General features: G+C 40.4%; 1 protein-coding gene across 2 annotated transcripts in view; it reads left to right on the top strand.

The window, feature by feature from the left end:
- CLINT1 (clathrin interactor 1) overlaps positions 1-18,755 on the top strand; it is a 78,663-nt gene that overhangs the window by 26,849 nt on the left and 33,059 nt on the right. For both annotated transcript variants that reach the window (XM_066617060.1, XM_066617059.1), the window contains exons 2-4: positions 15,969-16,073; positions 16,643-16,739; positions 18,292-18,400. In XM_066617060.1, coding sequence (XP_066473157.1) covers positions 15,969-16,073; positions 16,643-16,739; positions 18,292-18,400 — 311 coding nt within the window. The remainder of the gene's footprint in view (positions 1-15,968; positions 16,074-16,642; positions 16,740-18,291; positions 18,401-18,755) is intronic.

Below are 18,755 nucleotides of genomic sequence, written 5' to 3'. Positions count from 1 at the left end.
GTTTGCAAACTGCAGGAGCTCAGCTGTTTTCCGAGCAGTTAGCAGCTGCCTGATTTTTGAATAGCCTCAGGACTTGAGGCAATTAGAGCACAATCCTAACCCCTTATGTCAGTGCTTTGCAGCACTGGCATAGCGGTGCCAATGGAACAGTGCTGGAAAGCACTGACATAAGGGGTTAGGATTGCACCCTTAGTTACCTGATCTTTCTGTCACCCAAGTTTTCATTGGAAGTTCTGCAAGACCCACCAGAAATCAGTACCCAACCCACAGTTTGAGAAACACTGGTCCGGTATATGATTTATGCATAGAGCACTTTGTGCAATTTTTTTTCTTAAACTTGCAGCACTTTTCACCCCACCCCTCTGGCTTTCTAAGCTGGGAAAGAACTTGCCCTTTTCAGTTCTTTTCAGCAGATGTGCGATGGTCTGGTATTTCTACTGATGAATATAAAAATTGGGTGAGCTTCTATATGCATCATGGTATTAGAATACATGTAATATTCATCCAGAATTGTTTATGATTATTCGCTATTATTATTCACTTTTGATGTATGATTGATTTGAGTGGACAGACTGCAGATTGAAGTTGATCTGTATGTACCTCCTTTCTTAAATTGGGAATTTGAAAAGATCCATCCTGCCTCTACCATGTTTAGCAAAAAACCTGCTGCAGCTATAACACAGCAACGAGGTTATCTTCGAAAATGGAATGGAGGAGAAAATCAAGCCCAATAGGAAAAGGCATGATAATTCACTTGGGGACAAAGAGCTTAGACCACCTAGACTCTTAACCATGACTCTGAGAATGTTGCATCCATACCTGGTCTTTGATAAATCTTGATGAAATCTGAGGCCATCTGCCAGAGGTCTAAAGTTTAAAAAAAACACCTATTTGACAATGTCATCTTTGAAGTACTGTATGTCTGAAGATACTCAACTTAGAGGTCAAGATCTTGGGTGGACATTGACTATATATCATTGGCAGCTTTAGTTGGATAGAATGAGCAAGATGCTACCTTTTTTGGATCAATTAACAGTGCCTTAAATCTACCTTTTTTGGATCAATTAATCTGTTGGAAGCAGATTTGAGACTCTCACGGTGCTGTTCTTCATCCTAGAAACACGAAGAGAAAAAGGAACCAATTATTGCCAGGAGAAACTGCAGTTCTTAAACCAGCTCATAAGGTGCACTGGCTATATCTTGTCCTTTTGAGGCCTTACCGAACTCTTCAAAGCCAGGGGACGGGGAAAAAAACAAAATACAGAAGCTAATTAGCAATGCTGCAGATTAATTTTGAATAAAATATTAGCAATCAGATCAGTGGAAGTCAAATTGGATGGTATTGCCCTGTGTTGGGTAGGATTTCAAATAATTCATCTTTCATGAGATCATCCTGGTCTTTCGTTCACCTGAAACATGTAAAGTTATTGCTTTGTTCTACTTGGCTTAACGTTGAAAACTATCAGAGCGCTGAATCTGTTGCGGTTATTATGCCCATTCCAACAAAATATGTCCAAGGCTGTGTATTCTGCACCGTTGTACAAGCAGAAGACTACTACAGAATGCAGTCCCAGGTGCAGAATGCAGCACCTTAAGAACTTTCACATTGTTTTTAGAAATAGGTGATGGCCATTATGGTGATGGCTAGATATGCCAAAAATTATGTGAACAAGGCCTGTCCAGAAGCCAGAAATGTAACTGAGTATCTCCCTTCCCACCCCAACCTCACTTGTCAAGGTACAGAACATCAGGTTTCTTCATAACTATTTGTCACTCCTATGATAAGCAAAACAAGAAAATTTTACAAAATAGAAGTAGCAGGATAACATTTGCAAAAAAATGATAAAACTGCAAATTTGTCCAATTAGCCCAGTGGTTTTCTCACATTTAGCACCAGGACCCACTTTTTACAATGAGAATCTGTCAGGACCCATCGGAAATAACGTCATTACCAGAAGTGACATCATTAAGCAGGAAAATTTTTAATAATCCTAGGCTGCAATCCTACCCTCACTTACCCAGGAGTAAGTCCCATTGACAGTCATTGTTAAAAGAATATACAGTGATGCCTCGCAAGACGAATGCCTCGCGCAATGAAAAACTCGCAAGACAAAAGCGTTTTGCGATTTTTTTGGTGACTCGCAAGACAAATTTTTCTATGGCCGTGCTTCGCAAGACGAATTTTTTTGCATTTTTGTTGTTGTTTTGGTTTGTTTTAAATCGTGCTTCGCAAGACAAAATTTTCGCAATACGAAACAAATCGTGGAACAAATTAATTTCGTCTTGCGAGGCATCACTGTACATAGTAGCTTGTTAAAAGTACAGGTCTGTTACATTTCTCCAAATGCAGTCAAATACCATGTAGCATCAAGTCTAATATATTAAAAATAAAATACTGAAATGAATAGGGACCCACCTGTAATTGGCTCGCAACCCACCTAGTGTGTCCTGACCCACAGTTTGAGAAACACTGAGTTAGTCTAATTTACTCAGGTTGCAGAATTCCACTTTTTGTGGCACAGGATGGGGTTACTTTAGCTGCTGCTTTTTTCTGTAGATTGCAGAATACACATAACCAGAGGACAGCCTACTCAATCAGAACGCCTTCAGCAGGCCAACAATGTGAGGTTTGCATTTTGTTTAAACCACTGTCCTATTTTCTTGCAAGTTGATATGGTCTCAGTGCTTTCCTTTTGCCCAGGAAAGCTCCCACTGCAATGAGCTGGTTAATCTCTGAGGTGTCACAGCACATCTTTCCTTTAAAAATTTGTTAGTTGTTCACCTAATGTAAAATGTTCACAAGAAAATGCCTTGAAATATAATTCATGCTGTACTAAGGTTAAGGTGACAAAAACAGTGAGTAAGAAGCTGTAGGCATGAAAGGAAGAGAATTAAAGACGTTAAAGTGCTAAAAGGACAAAGTTCATATTCTTGTCTTATGTTCTTTCTCTATTCATTGGTGAAAATGAGTTACAATGAATAGGAAAAGATCAATCTGATGGGATTTTTCCCCTATGCTGAATAACTTTTAAAACCTGACCAGCAGGAGGCAACTTCCTCCCTTACAATACAGGAAGCTAGCCCTTTGTGGCCTTTAAAGATCCCTAGCAAAAAAAATAACAGCTTTAATTAAAGGGGTATCTAAAAGACCTCACCTTCATATTTAATCTTTCATATCTCTCTAAGCCATTTTGACAAATGTGGGAGCTCTGAAAGACTGACTCATAACCTGAAAGCAGTTTAAAGAGGGAAGCTCTTCATTAAATTAAACAACAGATAACTTCTCTACCACTTTGTGCTGAGACCAGAATGAAACCTATGTTCTCAGTCTTCAGCTGTTCTAAAAGCCCAGGGAAAGGGGTTCTGCATAAATGGGTTATCTTGTTTTCTTGATACTTTTTTAACCACAAAAGTTGTGAGGAGCAGGAAATAGCTTTTATAGTTCCTTCCTCCTCCAAGTCATAACTCAGATGTAGACATCAGGATGTTTTTCTTGGCTTATCTCATTCTGTTCAGTTTGCCTTGCACATCTGCCACATAAATTATTACGCTGTTAGTTCCAAAGATGGAAATGAAAATCAGACTCTTGCTGTGGTTTGCTGACGGTGACATTGTCGATCAGGAAAAGATAGATTTGTAGCATTTGGGAAAGTGACTGGTATTGGCTTGATGGCAACCACAACCTGTTGCTTATTTAGGAGATGGTAATTTTGTGTAGTTAAGACTTTAAAATCTAGGTTGCTGGCCTCACAGTGTTGTTGAAGGCCAGTTCATACATGGCGCCAGCTGGTTTTTATTCCTCCATGCAATCCCTGCTGTTTTTAGAATCACAAAGAGAAAGAAATATGAATTAGGTAGTCCCAAAGAGTGGGTCACAAGCCCTTGTGCGGTAGATTGTGAGCTTGGCCCTCTCACTCGCACATGTGACTGTTTGCCTCCAAATTGGAGCCACTCCAGAAAGGGAGAGTGAATGACTTGCCAGGGGACCTCCAGAAGCCTCTTCCGGGCCACTCAAGGCCGGCAGCCCATTCTGTTGGCCTTTGCGGGTCTCAGAAAGTTGCTTCTGGTCAAACCAGAAGTTACCTCTGAAAACTGGAAGTAGCTTTTAAAGGCTTCTTCAGGCCATTCTGAGGCCCACAGAGGCCAATAGAGTAGCTTGCTGGCCTGGTGTGGTCCAAAAGAGGTTCTCCGGTAAGTCATTCTGGCCAGCGTTATCATCACCCGCTACAGAGGACTAGGTGGGTTGTGGCGCTGGAATGTTTGTGAACTGTTGGAGTTGCCAGAATTGCAGAAATGATTACAGGCTGTTTCTGTGAACCTGCTTCGAGCTCCACAGAAACCTGTCTAACAAGAACTGGCCTTAGCAGGCAGAAAATAAATTACTGGCCCTTTTTCAAACTCTGTGCACTAACATATGCTCCGGAACTATTATTGGTGGTTAAACTAATTAGCAGAAGCTTTTATAGGGTATATACTGAGTGAGGAATCAATTTAGCTGTTATCTCCCTTCTTATAGTAGGGCAAGATTTCTTGGAATGTATCGTTTCTGAAGGTAATGCAGACACTTCTATAAGTCTGTTCTGTTCCCCCTCTCTTGTTGCACCCCCTTATGTTGCATCAGAATCTGCTCCGAATGGTTCCTTACCTTCAGGGTTTGGGGTGGGTGAGTGTAATGGGAAGGAGGACCCATTGCACTTGCCAAAGGCCACACGTCTCTTAGCATTCTAACACTTGAGTTAAGGGGTTTTCCTTCCAGTCTTCTGTGTTAACATGGCCCTTAGGGTTTTTTAAGAATGCCAGGGGAGCAGGCAAAAAGGGGTATATGAAGAGATTGGGTGAACTAGCTGATTCTTTGTGATGGCCAGGATACACAATAGCTAGGAGAGACAAAGAAAATTCTTGGAACATGGAATAAGCAAAGGGTACCTGTACTGCATCTCTCCTGTTTGAGATTCAGTGATCATTAGTACCTTTGAACCATGACTGCTGCTGGGCAGGAAATGCAATATTCGTTGTTCATGGCTTAATTCTTAATATACTGACCTTTTAGGTATTCATGGCCTGTTTGAATGTGTGGATTTCATTCTGCTAAGAGGGTTTCCACTAGATACTCTGCACTTACTGGTAGGGTAGGAGGCAGAGACAATAGTCCATGAAGACACCGAGGCCTACAGAAGGTATGCAGGACGTGGCCCATTTGTGTTAGCATGTGCATTTCATAGAGTGAAAGTCCTGTATGTTGAGTATTCTACTGTCAGTCTCTGCGCAGTAGTTCTCTGTCAGAGCTTGCTGAATTCTCCTTAGCACCACATCCGAGGCAATTCAGTATATATGCCAAGGCTGATACTTCAGGGACAAAACTGAGAATGTACTGGTCTTTAGAGCAGCTGAGGGTTGATCCCAAATAAACGGGATGTCATTTGGATGCAATGATTCCCACTGACTATTTATATTTCATTGATTGCATAAATAAAACTGTGAAACCAGCTTTTGAACGATGGAGATATTAGACAAATATTATAAGAGATAATCTTCTGATGGTATGCATTCTATTCCTGCGCTACTCTGGATGCTTGTGTCAGGACCCTTTCTTTCTCTCCTGCTCAGACCTCCGTAACCAGAGACATGATCACATTCTGAAGCTTCCTAGAACAGAATCCTGCTGACATGGACTGCTAGTCAATGACCATTATTCCAGCAATCCTGTACAGTTGACCCCCCCTCCCAGCTGCTAGTAGACATCTTACACTCTAGCAGCTGGTAGGTGGAGGACAAGTAGGGTATGTTGTGACCTATGGGGGGTAATGAAAGACCAAAATAGACACTGTAGTGAACACGTCCATTTTCCCAAGTCTGCTCTGTTCACATATGTCTCTATTGGTCTTTATTAGAAAGAGGAGCATAAGATGCTGAATAATTTTTATGTGTCTTACCTTCTTTTAGCTGGTTGCTTCAGCTTCCTTCTCACATCTAATAGCTGGAGCCACTGAATACTGAGAGATAAAGCAGGGGAGGGGCAATGCTAAGTGCCCTTCTCCCATGTGCTTTTTTTACTGTTAAACCATGGAGACGGCACACGCATTATAGTTGCCAGACATATGAATGATGGTCCCATCACAACTTATGTGGCTCAAAGCTAAATGGGAATTCTGAATAAATATGTTACCACCCTCTGCAAATGCAGTAGGGCCCCCGTAGCCATGAATTCACTTACCTGAGAATCAGGTTCATGCACCACCACCACCCCCGTGCTCACCCTTTCAGAGTCAGAGGGTGCTCTTCTTCCCCTCTCCTCCAGAGGTCCTCTGAGCCCAATAGTTTAAAAAAAAAGAAAAGCTACTTCCAGTTTCTGGGTGAAGTCCTCAGGGGTTTAAGAGGACCTGGGCTCAGAGAACCCTCCAGAGAGCTCCTCTCTGGAGGGTGGGGGGCGTTCCCTGATATCCGCAGTTTCAGTTAATCTTGGGAGGTTCCAGAATGGAACCCCCACAGATACCGGGGCACGCCTGTACTATAATCCTGTAACTTTGTTTTGGGGTTTAAAGACAGAAAAAACACTTTTCCATATTTTTTTTGTACAAGAAGTGAGACAGAAGCACTTCTGTTTATGGGTTTGTTATGTGGGTGTTAGGACCAGTTACTACTGCTGTTTTTATAGTTTTATCATTTGTTGGTTTTTAGTGCTTATTGTGTTTTTTAGTCTTTTGAATGAGAGCTACCTTGAACATCCTGGTAAGGTGGAATATAAGTGGCTTAAATGTTGAGTAACAGATCAGTTAGTTCTTGGTCTCTGGAACAAGCAATGCCATGACAATTGCTTCAGAATAGATGGAATACAGCTGAATGATAGAATGTTCCTTCTTTGTGGATGTTAGTATTTCTCACATGGTTTGCTGGCCTCTAGTGGCTCATGAACAATGCTGGGGTTCTTGAGCCCAAGTTTCTCATGTTACTGATTAAATGCTCTGTTGAAGACATTTCAGGCTCAGCTGGAGAAGCATTACATAAGTTATTTTTATAGTAAATGAAAAATATTTCTGGAAAACTGCTTATAGTAGACTCTTATTGACAAGCCCAGCTGGTTCAGAGGAACTTGGGTTGAGAGGATGGCATGCATGGAGCAAGTGAAAAACTATCACTGGGTCTAGTTTCTCAGGATACTAGCAAGGAAGAACTTAAACCCTTTGTAAGAACTGTAATTCGTAGTCTTTCACCTCAAAAGATACACAGCTTTATATATACATTATAAGAAATTTATATATTTTTTGAACAAGTAGTTCAAGTAGTGCTGCTGTAATAGCCACAAGCCTTTATCCAACCTAGAAGCATAGTCTAATTTCCAACTCAAGTGCACTCGAGAATTAGATCGGTTCAGAATCTAGGTTTAGTGTTTGTCTGATACTCTTTTTAGGCTTACAAGAACAATGAGCACAGTAACTTGCTTAACAGCTACAGTTGCAATCTTAGGGAAACATTTTGAAAGACTTTTTGGAAGTTGGACTCCTTGAACCAAGGGGAACTTTAGATGGGGCATACAATAAGTAAAAATTGGTTGTTTGTGCCCAGTACTTTCTAGAATTAAGGGCTAACAATTACTGGGCAAAGTGTTTCTCTGTGAGATGGATCAATAAATATTCTCAATTTTTAAATGAACCGATTGTAGAGCATGGATAATTGGAAGGCCTAGAATAGTAGAAGACGATCCAGATGAGCCCAGTGAATGATCCTACTGATATGCAGGCTGATGTCTCTTAGATGCTACACCTCTGACTCACTAACACCCGAGTCTAGTAGGGTATCTGCTATAATAAATATGACTCATAGTAACATAATGTTTGACCTTAAAAGTTACATATAGTAGGTTGCATCAACTCCGTGGAGTAAGGGAACCGATGTTCCCTTACCCCAAGAAGACCTCCAGCTGCTTCTCCTGCCCTGCAGGATGCAGCAGTACCTGTTTTGGCGCTGCTGTACTGCAGGGCAGGTGGACAGCATGCAGTTGGGCCCTTAGTCACTTGGCCAGGATTAAGTGTAGGCCTTTACTTTTTTAATATTCTGCCATGATTTAATTTGAAGCTGGATTTTTTTTAAGACAGCATAAGTAAATCTAACTTTTTTGAAAAATTGGTTTTTAATTACCCAAGAAGGTCTATTGAAAGGAATGAAGGTTCTGTCTCATTTGTTTCTTTTAGGGGACTCTTTATTCCTGCTCTCATAGACAATTTTTGTAGGCCTGCCCTCTTCTCTCTCCTACGGACCTGGGCAGATCAGCTCATTCTTTGAAAGAGCTCTCATTTGCAAAAAATCCTATGTGTGGCAACTTTCTCTCCAGGAATTTTCACATGAAGATGAGCCTTGTGTATGAATCTTCAGAGGAAGCCTTGTTCCTGAGATTGTTGTATAACTCCATGCTCATTATCAAGCTTGCACTTCATGATATTTAAAATTATTCTTTTCCTCAACCTTTCCCACTTTTTTTGTTGAAAACTATTTTTTTTAAATCTTTCTCCTGGCACTGATGTGATTGTTTTCAACCTCAGAATTTATTTCACTTCTGTGTTTGTTTTTAAGGGTGGTTCATAATCAAACCCTTTGAAGACAAACTGATTCAGAAAAGCCTAAAAGCACTTTAATGCATCCAAAAGCAACCCCATGTGGGGCTCTATAAACCTGTGATGATGAGAATAGCTACCCCTCAGAAATCTTGGGGCTACTGTGATTACATCAGCGAACTCCGAGATTGCACTGTCTGCTGCACAACTGCCCCAGGAAGAGCTGATATTGGGCTAACCATGATTTTTAAAAATGTAGTTGCGTGTGCTCGCATATAATGTGTATTTGGCAGTTCACCACACTTGTTAGAAGGTGCTTTAGAAGGTTAAAAGAGGTTCTGAAAATGATACTCAGTGCTGAGTATTAAAGCTTGATTGAACTGGGTACAGGTGTCCCCTGCTCATAGAACTCAGTCTTTTCTTAGTTTACAAATGTTACTTCCAATGCTTTTTTAGCTAGCAAATTGCAAATGCCTTTTATTATCTTGCAAATTCCTGCAGTCCCACAAAGATTTCTGCAAATGGATTCCATTATTGCCTGGGGGGAGGGGAATGGGAATAGGCCTGGAGCTAAATTTGGAGCCAGCTCTCTCTCTCTCTCTCTCTCTCTCTCTCTCTCTCTCTCTCTCTCTCACGCACACACACACACACACACACACACACACACCCAGAACTGTTTGAATCATAGATTCAAAACAACATGGAGGGGGGCAATTTTAACCTTTAGAACAGCAGAGAGAGAGCGGAGGATGCATTGAATGAATGACTTCTGGGTATAGTTGAGGGTATAGTTGAAACGTGTTCAAAGAGTTGATCTCAAAAAAGAAACCATCAAAGCCTGGGATATTTGTATATTCTAATTGACTTGCAGTTAATACCTCTGTGTGCATATCAATTCTTCCATGAACTTCCTCTTCCACTCTCCTTCGCAGGCCCCACTGATATTTTCAGTAATGGGAAATACACTGAGGGCAGCCTGATGGGGCTGCAGCATAAAGGGACTGCACAAGTCTATGTGTGGCTGTGATTTCTTCAACTTCTGATATTTGAATTAGACTGGTTACTCTAGGAGCCTTTGCAAATGCTGTATTCCTGCATATTGTGTCATATACTGATACAATCAGTATATTTGCCATACAGTACAAAGTATACAATCAGTATATTTATATATCTGATCAGTATATCAGTGTACGTGCCTTTGGCAAGGCACCTGGAAAAGACAGCATCTCTGCTGAAATCCTAAAGTGCTGCAAAGAGATCATCGTCACATGAGCTGCATGAAATCCTCTGTCTCTGTTGGAGAGAAGGTGGAGTACCTCAGGACATGAGGGATGCAAACATCATCATGCTGTACAAGAACAAAGGCGACAGGGGTGACTGCAACAACTACCGCGGCATCTCTCTCCTTAGCGCTGTATGAAAGCTGTTTGCCCGAGTTGCACTGAAGAGGCTCCAGGTACTTGCAGAGAGCGTCTATCCAGAATCACAGTGCGGATTCCGAGCCAACAGGTCCACCACTGATATGGTATTCTCCCTTAGGCAGCTGCAGGAGAAATGCAGGGAACGACGACAGCCACTCTTTATAGCCTTCATAGATCTCACGAAGGCTTTCGACCTGCTCAGCAGGGACAACCTCTTCAAGATTCTCTCCAAGATCGGATGTCCACCCAGGCTCCTCAGCATCATCAGGTCTTTCCACATGAAGGGCACTGTTGTCTTTGATGGCTCCATGTCAGAGCCCTTTGACATCCGAAGCGGAGTGAAGCAGGGCTATGTTCTCGCGTTGACCTTGTTTGGGATTTTCTTTGCTGTCCTGCTGAAGCATGCCTTTGGGACTGCAACAGAAGGCATCTATCTCCAGACCAGATCAGACAGAAAGCTCTTCAACCTCTCCAGACTGAGAGCAAAGTCCATCTGAAATGTCTCCGTGACTTCCTCTTTGCCGACGATGCAACTGTCACCACCCACTCTGCCAAAGATCTCCAGCAGCTCATGATTCGTTTTAGCAAGGCCTGCCAAGACTTTGGACTGATGATCAGCCTGAAGAAAACACAGGTCATGGTTCAGGATGTGGACTCACCTCCCTGCATAACAATCTCTGTGCATTAACTGGAGGTTTCCATGACTTTGTGTACCTTGGCTAAACGATCTCTGACATTCTTTCTCCCGATACTGAGCTAAACAAACACATCGGTAAAGCAACTACTACGTTTTCTAGACTCACAAAGAGAGTCTGGTCCAACAAGAAGCTGATGGAACATACCAAGATCCAGGTCTACAGAGCTTGCGTCCTGAGTACACTTCTGTACTGCAGCGAGTCATAGACTCTTCGCTCACAACAGGAGAGGAAACTGAACGCTTTCCACATGGACTGCCTGCAACGCATCCTTGGCATCACCTGGCAGCTGGAATCCCTAGCACGTATGCACTGCTGAAACAGACCCCTGCATTGGCTTCGTCATGTCGTGAGAATGGATGATTGCTGGATCCCAAAGGATCTCCTCTATGGAGAACTCGTGCAGGGAAAGCGCCCCACAGGCAGGCCACAGCTGCAATACAAGGACATCTGCAGGAGGGATCTGAAAGCCATAGGAATGGACCTCAACAGATGGGAAACACTGGCGCCTCAGCGTCCCGCTTGGAGGCAGGCTGTGCAGCATGGCCTCTCCCAGTTTGAAGAGATACTTGGCCAACAGACTGAGGCAAAGAGGCAAAGAAGGAAGGCCCATAGCCAGGGACACAGACCAGGGACAGACTGCACTTGCTCCCAGTGTGGAAGGGATTTTCACTCCCGAATCAGCCTTTTCAGCCACACTAGATGCTGTGCCAGAACCACCATTCAGAGCAAGATACCAGAGTCTTTCGAAACTAAAGGTTGCCAACTACTACTACTGATACAATAAATAAATGTGCACTTTTTCTTGCTTGTAAGAGGTTTGTCCATAAGCACAAACGCTCTCTCTATAACAAAGTTAATTTGAAAACAGGTGAAGGAGGTGAGTCATGCATACAACAGAATTTTAGGTTACGTGTTCACTCACTGGGTGTGTTTATGATATTGGTTTCACTTTTGTGATGATAAAAGAAGCTGCATTTTGAAAAGGTGAAATAAATATTAAGTGTCTACCCAGCTTTTACTTTTTGTTTTCTTCTATACTGTAGTTATAACCACAGTGGTTCTTCCTCTGTTTAACATCACATAGTTGAACAGAAATGGGGTTGGAATACTTCTGGCTAGTGTTATTCATATAGATGTTTTGACAAAAATGCTTCATTACAAGATTTTATTTGTTTAGCTTCTAAAATAAGTCTATCCTTTGCCAAACAAACTCTTGAATTGTAGTATAGTTTAAGCATAAAATACTTGGGATCCATTTGTCAATCCAGCTATTGTATAGCTCACTTGTGTTTGCAAAGAATTCTGTCCATGAAGTCCAGCAGAATTCTTTGGAAGAGACCCAGGATAAACTAACCAGAGAGCCCCCCCTCCCCGGTGTCTGAAAGTGTCCTCAGATATCAAATTTATATCAATCACAGGAAGTCTTGGCAATCAGGCTAGTCACTTTTTCCCTTCACATCTGGAAGTAAATTTTTTTCTGCTTTAAAGGTCACAGGCATCATGGGTAGGGCATGGAATGAGGGCCATAGAAAACATGGGAAAGGAAGAATAAAACTACATTTCCACCTTTTTAGAAATAGTTATTTTTAAATGACCTGGAATGCAGCCAAACGACACAATCCTCTGTATGTGTGTGTGCGCGCGCGCATGTGCATTTTTTAAAGTTTACGTTTGTTGTTGAATTAAATACGGCTAAAAGATTTTCGTTCTGGAATGTTAGATCTGTGCTTGGGATTTATGAGTACTTTTTCCTGTTTGCTGAACACTATTTTTTTAAAAAAACCAGAATAAATTCAGAAATTGAGTTTGATACCTTACTTAGAGCTGTTTTATAAGTGCAGTTCTTGACTATGTGTTAACTTTCACCCATCTCTTCTTCTGACTTCCCCGGAGATTGCATTACTCCTGAACTTTTAATCACTACTAGCTGAACTGATATGGGTGTGTGTTAATGGACATTTGTGGCTTTTTTCCTCCTGCATGACTTGCAGTGTTAACTTGGAGAAATCTAGGAAACACTTTGTCTTAGAGTCTTTCCTCCAGCCGTTCAAACAAGAGCTTGGGGAAAGGGTTGTAAAAACAGAACCTTTCCCACTCGATCTACAGGTATTCCTTACATTGGACAAGGAAACTAGTGTGCTGAAAGCCCCTAAACCTCTGAAGCTGGTATTGAAAACCAATTCCATATGAATGGGAATTTTTTTTTTAAGGCATGAGATTAATATGCCTGTAGTAAAAGGGGATTGCAAAGCCGTATGTTTGAGTTGTATGTTTTGATGAGATAATATTAGTGGTGAATATTTACAATTGTAATTGCTGCTGCTGTACAAATCTGCTCTGTTTTGACACATAGTGAAATGAACCCAATGGCTTTCGTTTATTGACTTAATCCAGACACAGCTTACATATTCAGTTGTGAGTAAAATAGAATTTCAGTCTGCCTTTAAGGTTCACTTGCCGTTAAGTAAGGGTTTTTTTTAACAACATGGTTTATCTCTACCCTCAAGACCTTGCCAACAATATGATACAGTTAACTTTCTTCCAAAGACTATTTCAGCATATGTTTTTGTGGACACCAGTTCACTTTGTTAGATGCCTGAAATGAAATTCTCAGTGCTTAGGTAAATATACAGTACACCTGTGTGTGTGTGTGTGTGTGTGTGTGTGTGTGTGTGTGTGTGTGTGTGTGTGTGTGTGTGTGTGTGTAAGGTGTGAAAAGAGATAAAACGTTATACTATTTTGGAAAGTATTCATGAAATTGAATTAATAATAAAGCATCAGTAAAATGAATCTTAAGTCAGTCACTTTGTTAGATGCCTGAAATGAAATTCTCAGTGCTTAGGTAAATATACAGTACACCTGTGTGTGTGTGTGTGTGTGTGTGTGTGTGTGTGTGTGTGTGTGTGTGTGTAAGGTGTGAAAAGAGATAAAACGTTATACTATTTTGGAAAGTATTCATGAAATTGAATTAATAATAAAGCATCAGTAAAATGAATCTTAAGTCAGTCCTGAGAAATGGAAAACAAATATATAGTTGAAATCAGAACTCTTTACTATTTTTTCCTATGTTTAATCAGGAAGCAGGGCTGTTGTTGAATTTCAGTCTAGAGCACATACCACAGACATGAGGCCAGAAAGAATCTTTGTTCAGTGACTGCTTTCACTCTTTTGTAGGTGGAACTCTAAGCACAAAATTTTGGCTTTCTTGTACATAGAGAAGGATATGCCAGGACAAGACACTCTCTGATATGCAGGTCTGAAGCTATAAAGGCTTTCATAGGGGAAAGCCAATGTCTTGAAGAAGGCCCATAAACTACCAGGTAGCCAATTTAGTTGCTGCTGTGCTGGCTGAATGCGGCTGCATTCTGCAAATGCCAGGAAGTCTTGCATCACTCTTTGACAATGTGCACTGGCAGTCCTATAAAGCTGACTTTCAGCTCTAAAAACATGGATGCTTGAAACAAGATCTTTGTTACGTTGGAAAGGACCTATCTGGTATGTCAGATGTCACATATATAAACTGATTTCTGGACCTGACCATCACCAGATTGTTCATGATGATCAACCATCCCTCATTCACACTTATTTTTCATATTTTTATACCACCCTTCCTCCAAGGAGCTCAGGGTGGTGTGTATATAGTTCCTCACCTCCTTTTGACCTCAAAGCCAGTGAGGCTGAGAGACAGTGACTGACCGAAGATCACGCAGGAATGGCTGAGTGGGGATTTGAACCTGGCTCTTCTAGGTCTCAGATCAACTCCTAAATCATTACACCATGCTGGCTCATTCCTGGAGCCCCTGGATTTCCCCTGCCCTATCTGGATTCTGCTTATTGGATTGTAGCTGGTGTTCCAAATGGACCTCTGCCACCTGGTGTCTGAGAGTAGGTCTGTTCCCAGGAACTCACTATACTATAGACCTACTTCTACAGGAGAGTGCAATCCTATTCTAAATGGGAACAAACACATCTTCTGATTCCTATGGAAGCACACCATTGCCAGCTCTGTCTTGTCTAGATTCATTTTTTCCTTCCATCCATTGAAAATTGCCTAACAAGGAAAGACTTAAACCACAGTGAGCCAATATCCATTAGTCCTGTGGCCTTGTGTGTCCCCCTCCTTGTATATCAACCATAGTCATAAATGCACTTCTTTTCCTCCTCATAGTGTAGGGAGCCACCTCTTATATTAGTTGCAGTAGCTCTAATATGACCTTCCTTTTGTGACAATTCTTCCATGATTGGAAGTGACATCAAGCAGCAAACTTTAACTATCCTAGACTGCAATCCTACTCACACTTACCCAGGAGTAAGTCCCATTCACTATCATTGTTAAAAAAGCATATACAGAGTAGCCTGTTAAAAGTACAGATCTGTAACATTTCCCCAAATGCAGTCACATACCAGGGTAGCATCAAGTCTAATACCTTTAAAATATTGAAATGAATGGGGACCCACCTGAAGTTGACTCACGACCCACATAGTGGGTCCTGACCCTGAGTTTGAGAAACACTATGCTAAGGGATGAACATGCCTCCTTTAGAAGAAATGAAAATGTTAAGGGCATATTTGTTAGCCAATAAGCCATCTCATATGGTTGCTACCAAAGTCTTATTTTTCTTTCTCATATTCCTGCAATAGAATATTTGAATATTTACATGATCTTTAATATTAGTTTTGTTTTCTGAAACAGTAGGCAGTAGGCAGTAGATCATGTCCTTTGCCTTATTTTCTTCCAGCTGTTTCCATGTGATACTCTATTCTTCTCCAGCCACCTTGAGTCCCTTCAGGGAGAAAGGCAGGGTAAACATAAAGTTAATAATAATAATAATAATAATTTTTGCCATGCAATGAGACAGTGCTTAGTTTTCAGTATGTTGTGATTTGGAAAGGTGTGTGTGTGTGCTCTTCATCTGATCTATGTTCTAGATTTTACAGCAAACACTGATAGCATGCACATGTGAAAGCAAATAAGTTCTGGTTTTGAATGCTACCATCTTTAGTTCAGTTTCACTTTTAATCTGATGAAAAGCAGATTTTTTATTGGACTGGTTCCAAGCCTAATGTAATCCCTAGTCTCTGATCTGTATCCTGGAAGGCTAATGGAATAGTAAAACCTTCTTAAAGATACTTAAATGTGTTGCAGTGTCCTCAGGGTAGCATCTTCACTAAAGATGTTTTCTTTCCCACCCTGTAGAGGTATCTCATTAAGGTGCCCACTAATGTCATTATTAAGTTTTCATGTGTTTCTCAGTTTTGATGCTAATCTTTGTGTGTGCATTTAATTCTGTCCTTTGCAGCACCAATGTGGTTATGAATTATTCAGAAATAGAGTCTAAGGTTCGAGAAGCAACCAATGATGATCCTTGGGGACCTTCAGGGCAGCTCATGGGAGAGATTGCCAAGTAAGTGATAATTTGACTCGGCAGCGAAGTAAGATTCATTTTTATGTAGTATGATAAAAAAATTGCTCTTGCTTCATCACCTCTGAAAAAGATACGTAATGAAAAGTGTCAACAGTACAAGGCATACTGTCAAGTAGGAAGGATGACCATGAGTAACTGTTCATTTAAACTACTTTCATGATGCATTTAAATTTGTAGTCTAAAAGATCTCGATTGAGTCAGTTTCTTGTCAAGTTTTTTGTCCCCAGAAATAACATTAGGAAATTGAGGCTCCTTCAGCAACTTATGGTGTTCCCACAAAGGGCAAGTGAATGACATACAGGCCTCAGATAACAGGGGGCATCTAGCTTTAGTTGTTGTTGCATTGTTGGGGGGGGGGGAGTATCAGCATTGCTAATCCAGTGAGTCAGTATATGAAATATTTCTGAACAAATGTTCGTAGCTCTTTGGTGCTGAAGCTCTAAATTAGAGCAAGTCTGCCACCTGGTGTCAACGGCAGCTCTTAACAGAAAAACTGGAAAAAATAGTACAGTGAAGATAATCTCTTCTTTCCTTTGTTTTATTTTTAGGGCCACCTTTATGTATGAACAGTTTCCTGAACTTATGAACATGCTTTGGACACGAATGCTAAAAGATAACAAAAAGAACTGGAGAAGAGTTTATAAGGTTCATATGTTTAACGTGCCTCTTCATGTGCTTTTTAAATGGTTTAATTTTGTTAAATTGCACATACCAACAAATTCGACTGAATGTTTTCATATTACCACTGTGTCTACTAAATCTACGTAATCTACTGCTTTTTGTGCTTTCACTAACATAATATCCGCACTAAACTTCATGGGTTTCCAGATTTTCGTTGTCCAATTAGTACTAGCTTGGTTTATAATCAATTTGTATTTTTCTTTTTCTTTGTTTTTTAAAGGAATAGTCTGTATTGCAAAACCAAGTTTTGTGTATTTTTGCTCTGAACTGGCTCTTAAATGAATGCCTTCTAGCAATTTAATTTTTACTGCAGAATTAAATTCTAAATAGGGGATCATCTATGATTTGATATTATAATAAATAAGCAAGGGAAGAACCTTATTACTGACCTACCAGTGTGAGCCTTAAAAAAATGGACCCAAATATTCCTTTCATACTACGATTTTATTAGGGAATGGGCCTTATATTTACAGCCAGTATTTTGTTGCATTGTACTTATCTTCCCCAAATGTATATTTTTATTAGTTTATTTTATCTTAAATCCAACTGAGTAGAGAATTAATTGCTTGCCTGCCCCACTCTCCTAGCTTTGGTTGATAACTTCACCACAAAATATTTTTCCTCTTTGTTTTCTGCTGTAGTTGCAATACAATATTATACATGCATCTCCATACTAATTTTTCTCTGTCCTGTAGCGTTGGAAAGGCTTTTAGATTTAAAATCTTGTCTACTCAATAGAATTAATTCTAAGACCCTTTTTTAGGTATTTGATTTAGTTTTTGTGTTATAGTAATTGTTTTCCCTGAAGCATAATGTAAATTAATTTTTAATGCTGTCACACATTATTTAATGCTCTTAAGGATGCTTGGGATTGTCTACCAGTTTTTCATTTTCTGCAGTTTGCAGAAATGTTTCTGCTGGCACTGGAACTACTGCTTCACATATGCCAAAAGAAGAGGCAGGAAAATCCTGGAAGTTGCAGGAAGTTCATGAAATTAAAATACTTTTCAACTTGTTTTTGTTTTGAAGTTTGCGTAAATTTACCTGCAAATACTGAGTTTGGTACATCAACACATTTCCTGCAGAACACTACATAGATAAATTGCCATAAAATTGCTTTTAAATGGAAAAGCACTGGGGAATAAGGCAATTGCAAAAAAAGAGAGACAAAAGGAAAATTGTTTCATTCTGTAGAGTTGAGTTTTTCTGAAATTGCTTTAACTGTCGTTGTCGTCCCCGTCCCCCCCCCCCCGAACAGTAATTCTTCAGGCAAATAACTTACAATTTTATGCTCTGCTATCTTTGTCTTAGTGAGCAAATGCAGTTTTAAGTTTTTACACTGTATTGTGTGAGGTTCCTTCGTTAAGGAGCAATGTTCTTATTTTGGCTTATTTAATACAGTAGTTATGTATCCTGTTACTGATTGTTAATTTCTATCTATTTAGGTTATTGCAGTTTAAAAAAAATACTGATAGCTTTTGTTCATGCAATCATAAGGTGCTTTGTATTTTTATAGTCTCTGCTGCTCCTATCTTACCTCATAAGGAATGGATCAGAGCGTGTTGTTACAAGTGCCAGAGAACACATTTATGATTTGCGATCCCTGGAAAATTACCACTTTGTAGGTGAGCAATAGAAAAATCTTATAAGCAAATTAAAACAGTAGTTGGAGTTGTCAGTCACCTGAACCAGCTTAGAAGCTTCCCTACTCTAATTAGAATGTGACCGTTGCTGGTTGTGTGAAGAGTGCAGAATCCAAGACGTGGGACCCCAGAGTATTAATTAGTGAAGACAAGAACTTGCAGAAAAGACTGGCTAATAACAACAGAACCAATACAACATGAGTGTTCGGGTTTATATTAAAATATGCACTAGAGACTGGTCCCCTGTGGTGTGTGTAAAGGAATAGCTTTAATCATATGGGAAGAAAAGGTTAGAGCTCCAAAACATACACATCTGTTTGAAGCTGGGGATTTTTTT

Source organism: Tiliqua scincoides, chromosome 2 (genome assembly GCF_035046505.1).
Source record: "Tiliqua scincoides isolate rTilSci1 chromosome 2, rTilSci1.hap2, whole genome shotgun sequence".
In the NCBI taxonomy this organism is placed as follows: domain Eukaryota; kingdom Metazoa; phylum Chordata; class Lepidosauria; order Squamata; family Scincidae; genus Tiliqua; species Tiliqua scincoides.
Note: the sequence above shows the minus strand (reverse complement) of the source record. Positions and strands in the feature narration are given on the sequence as shown.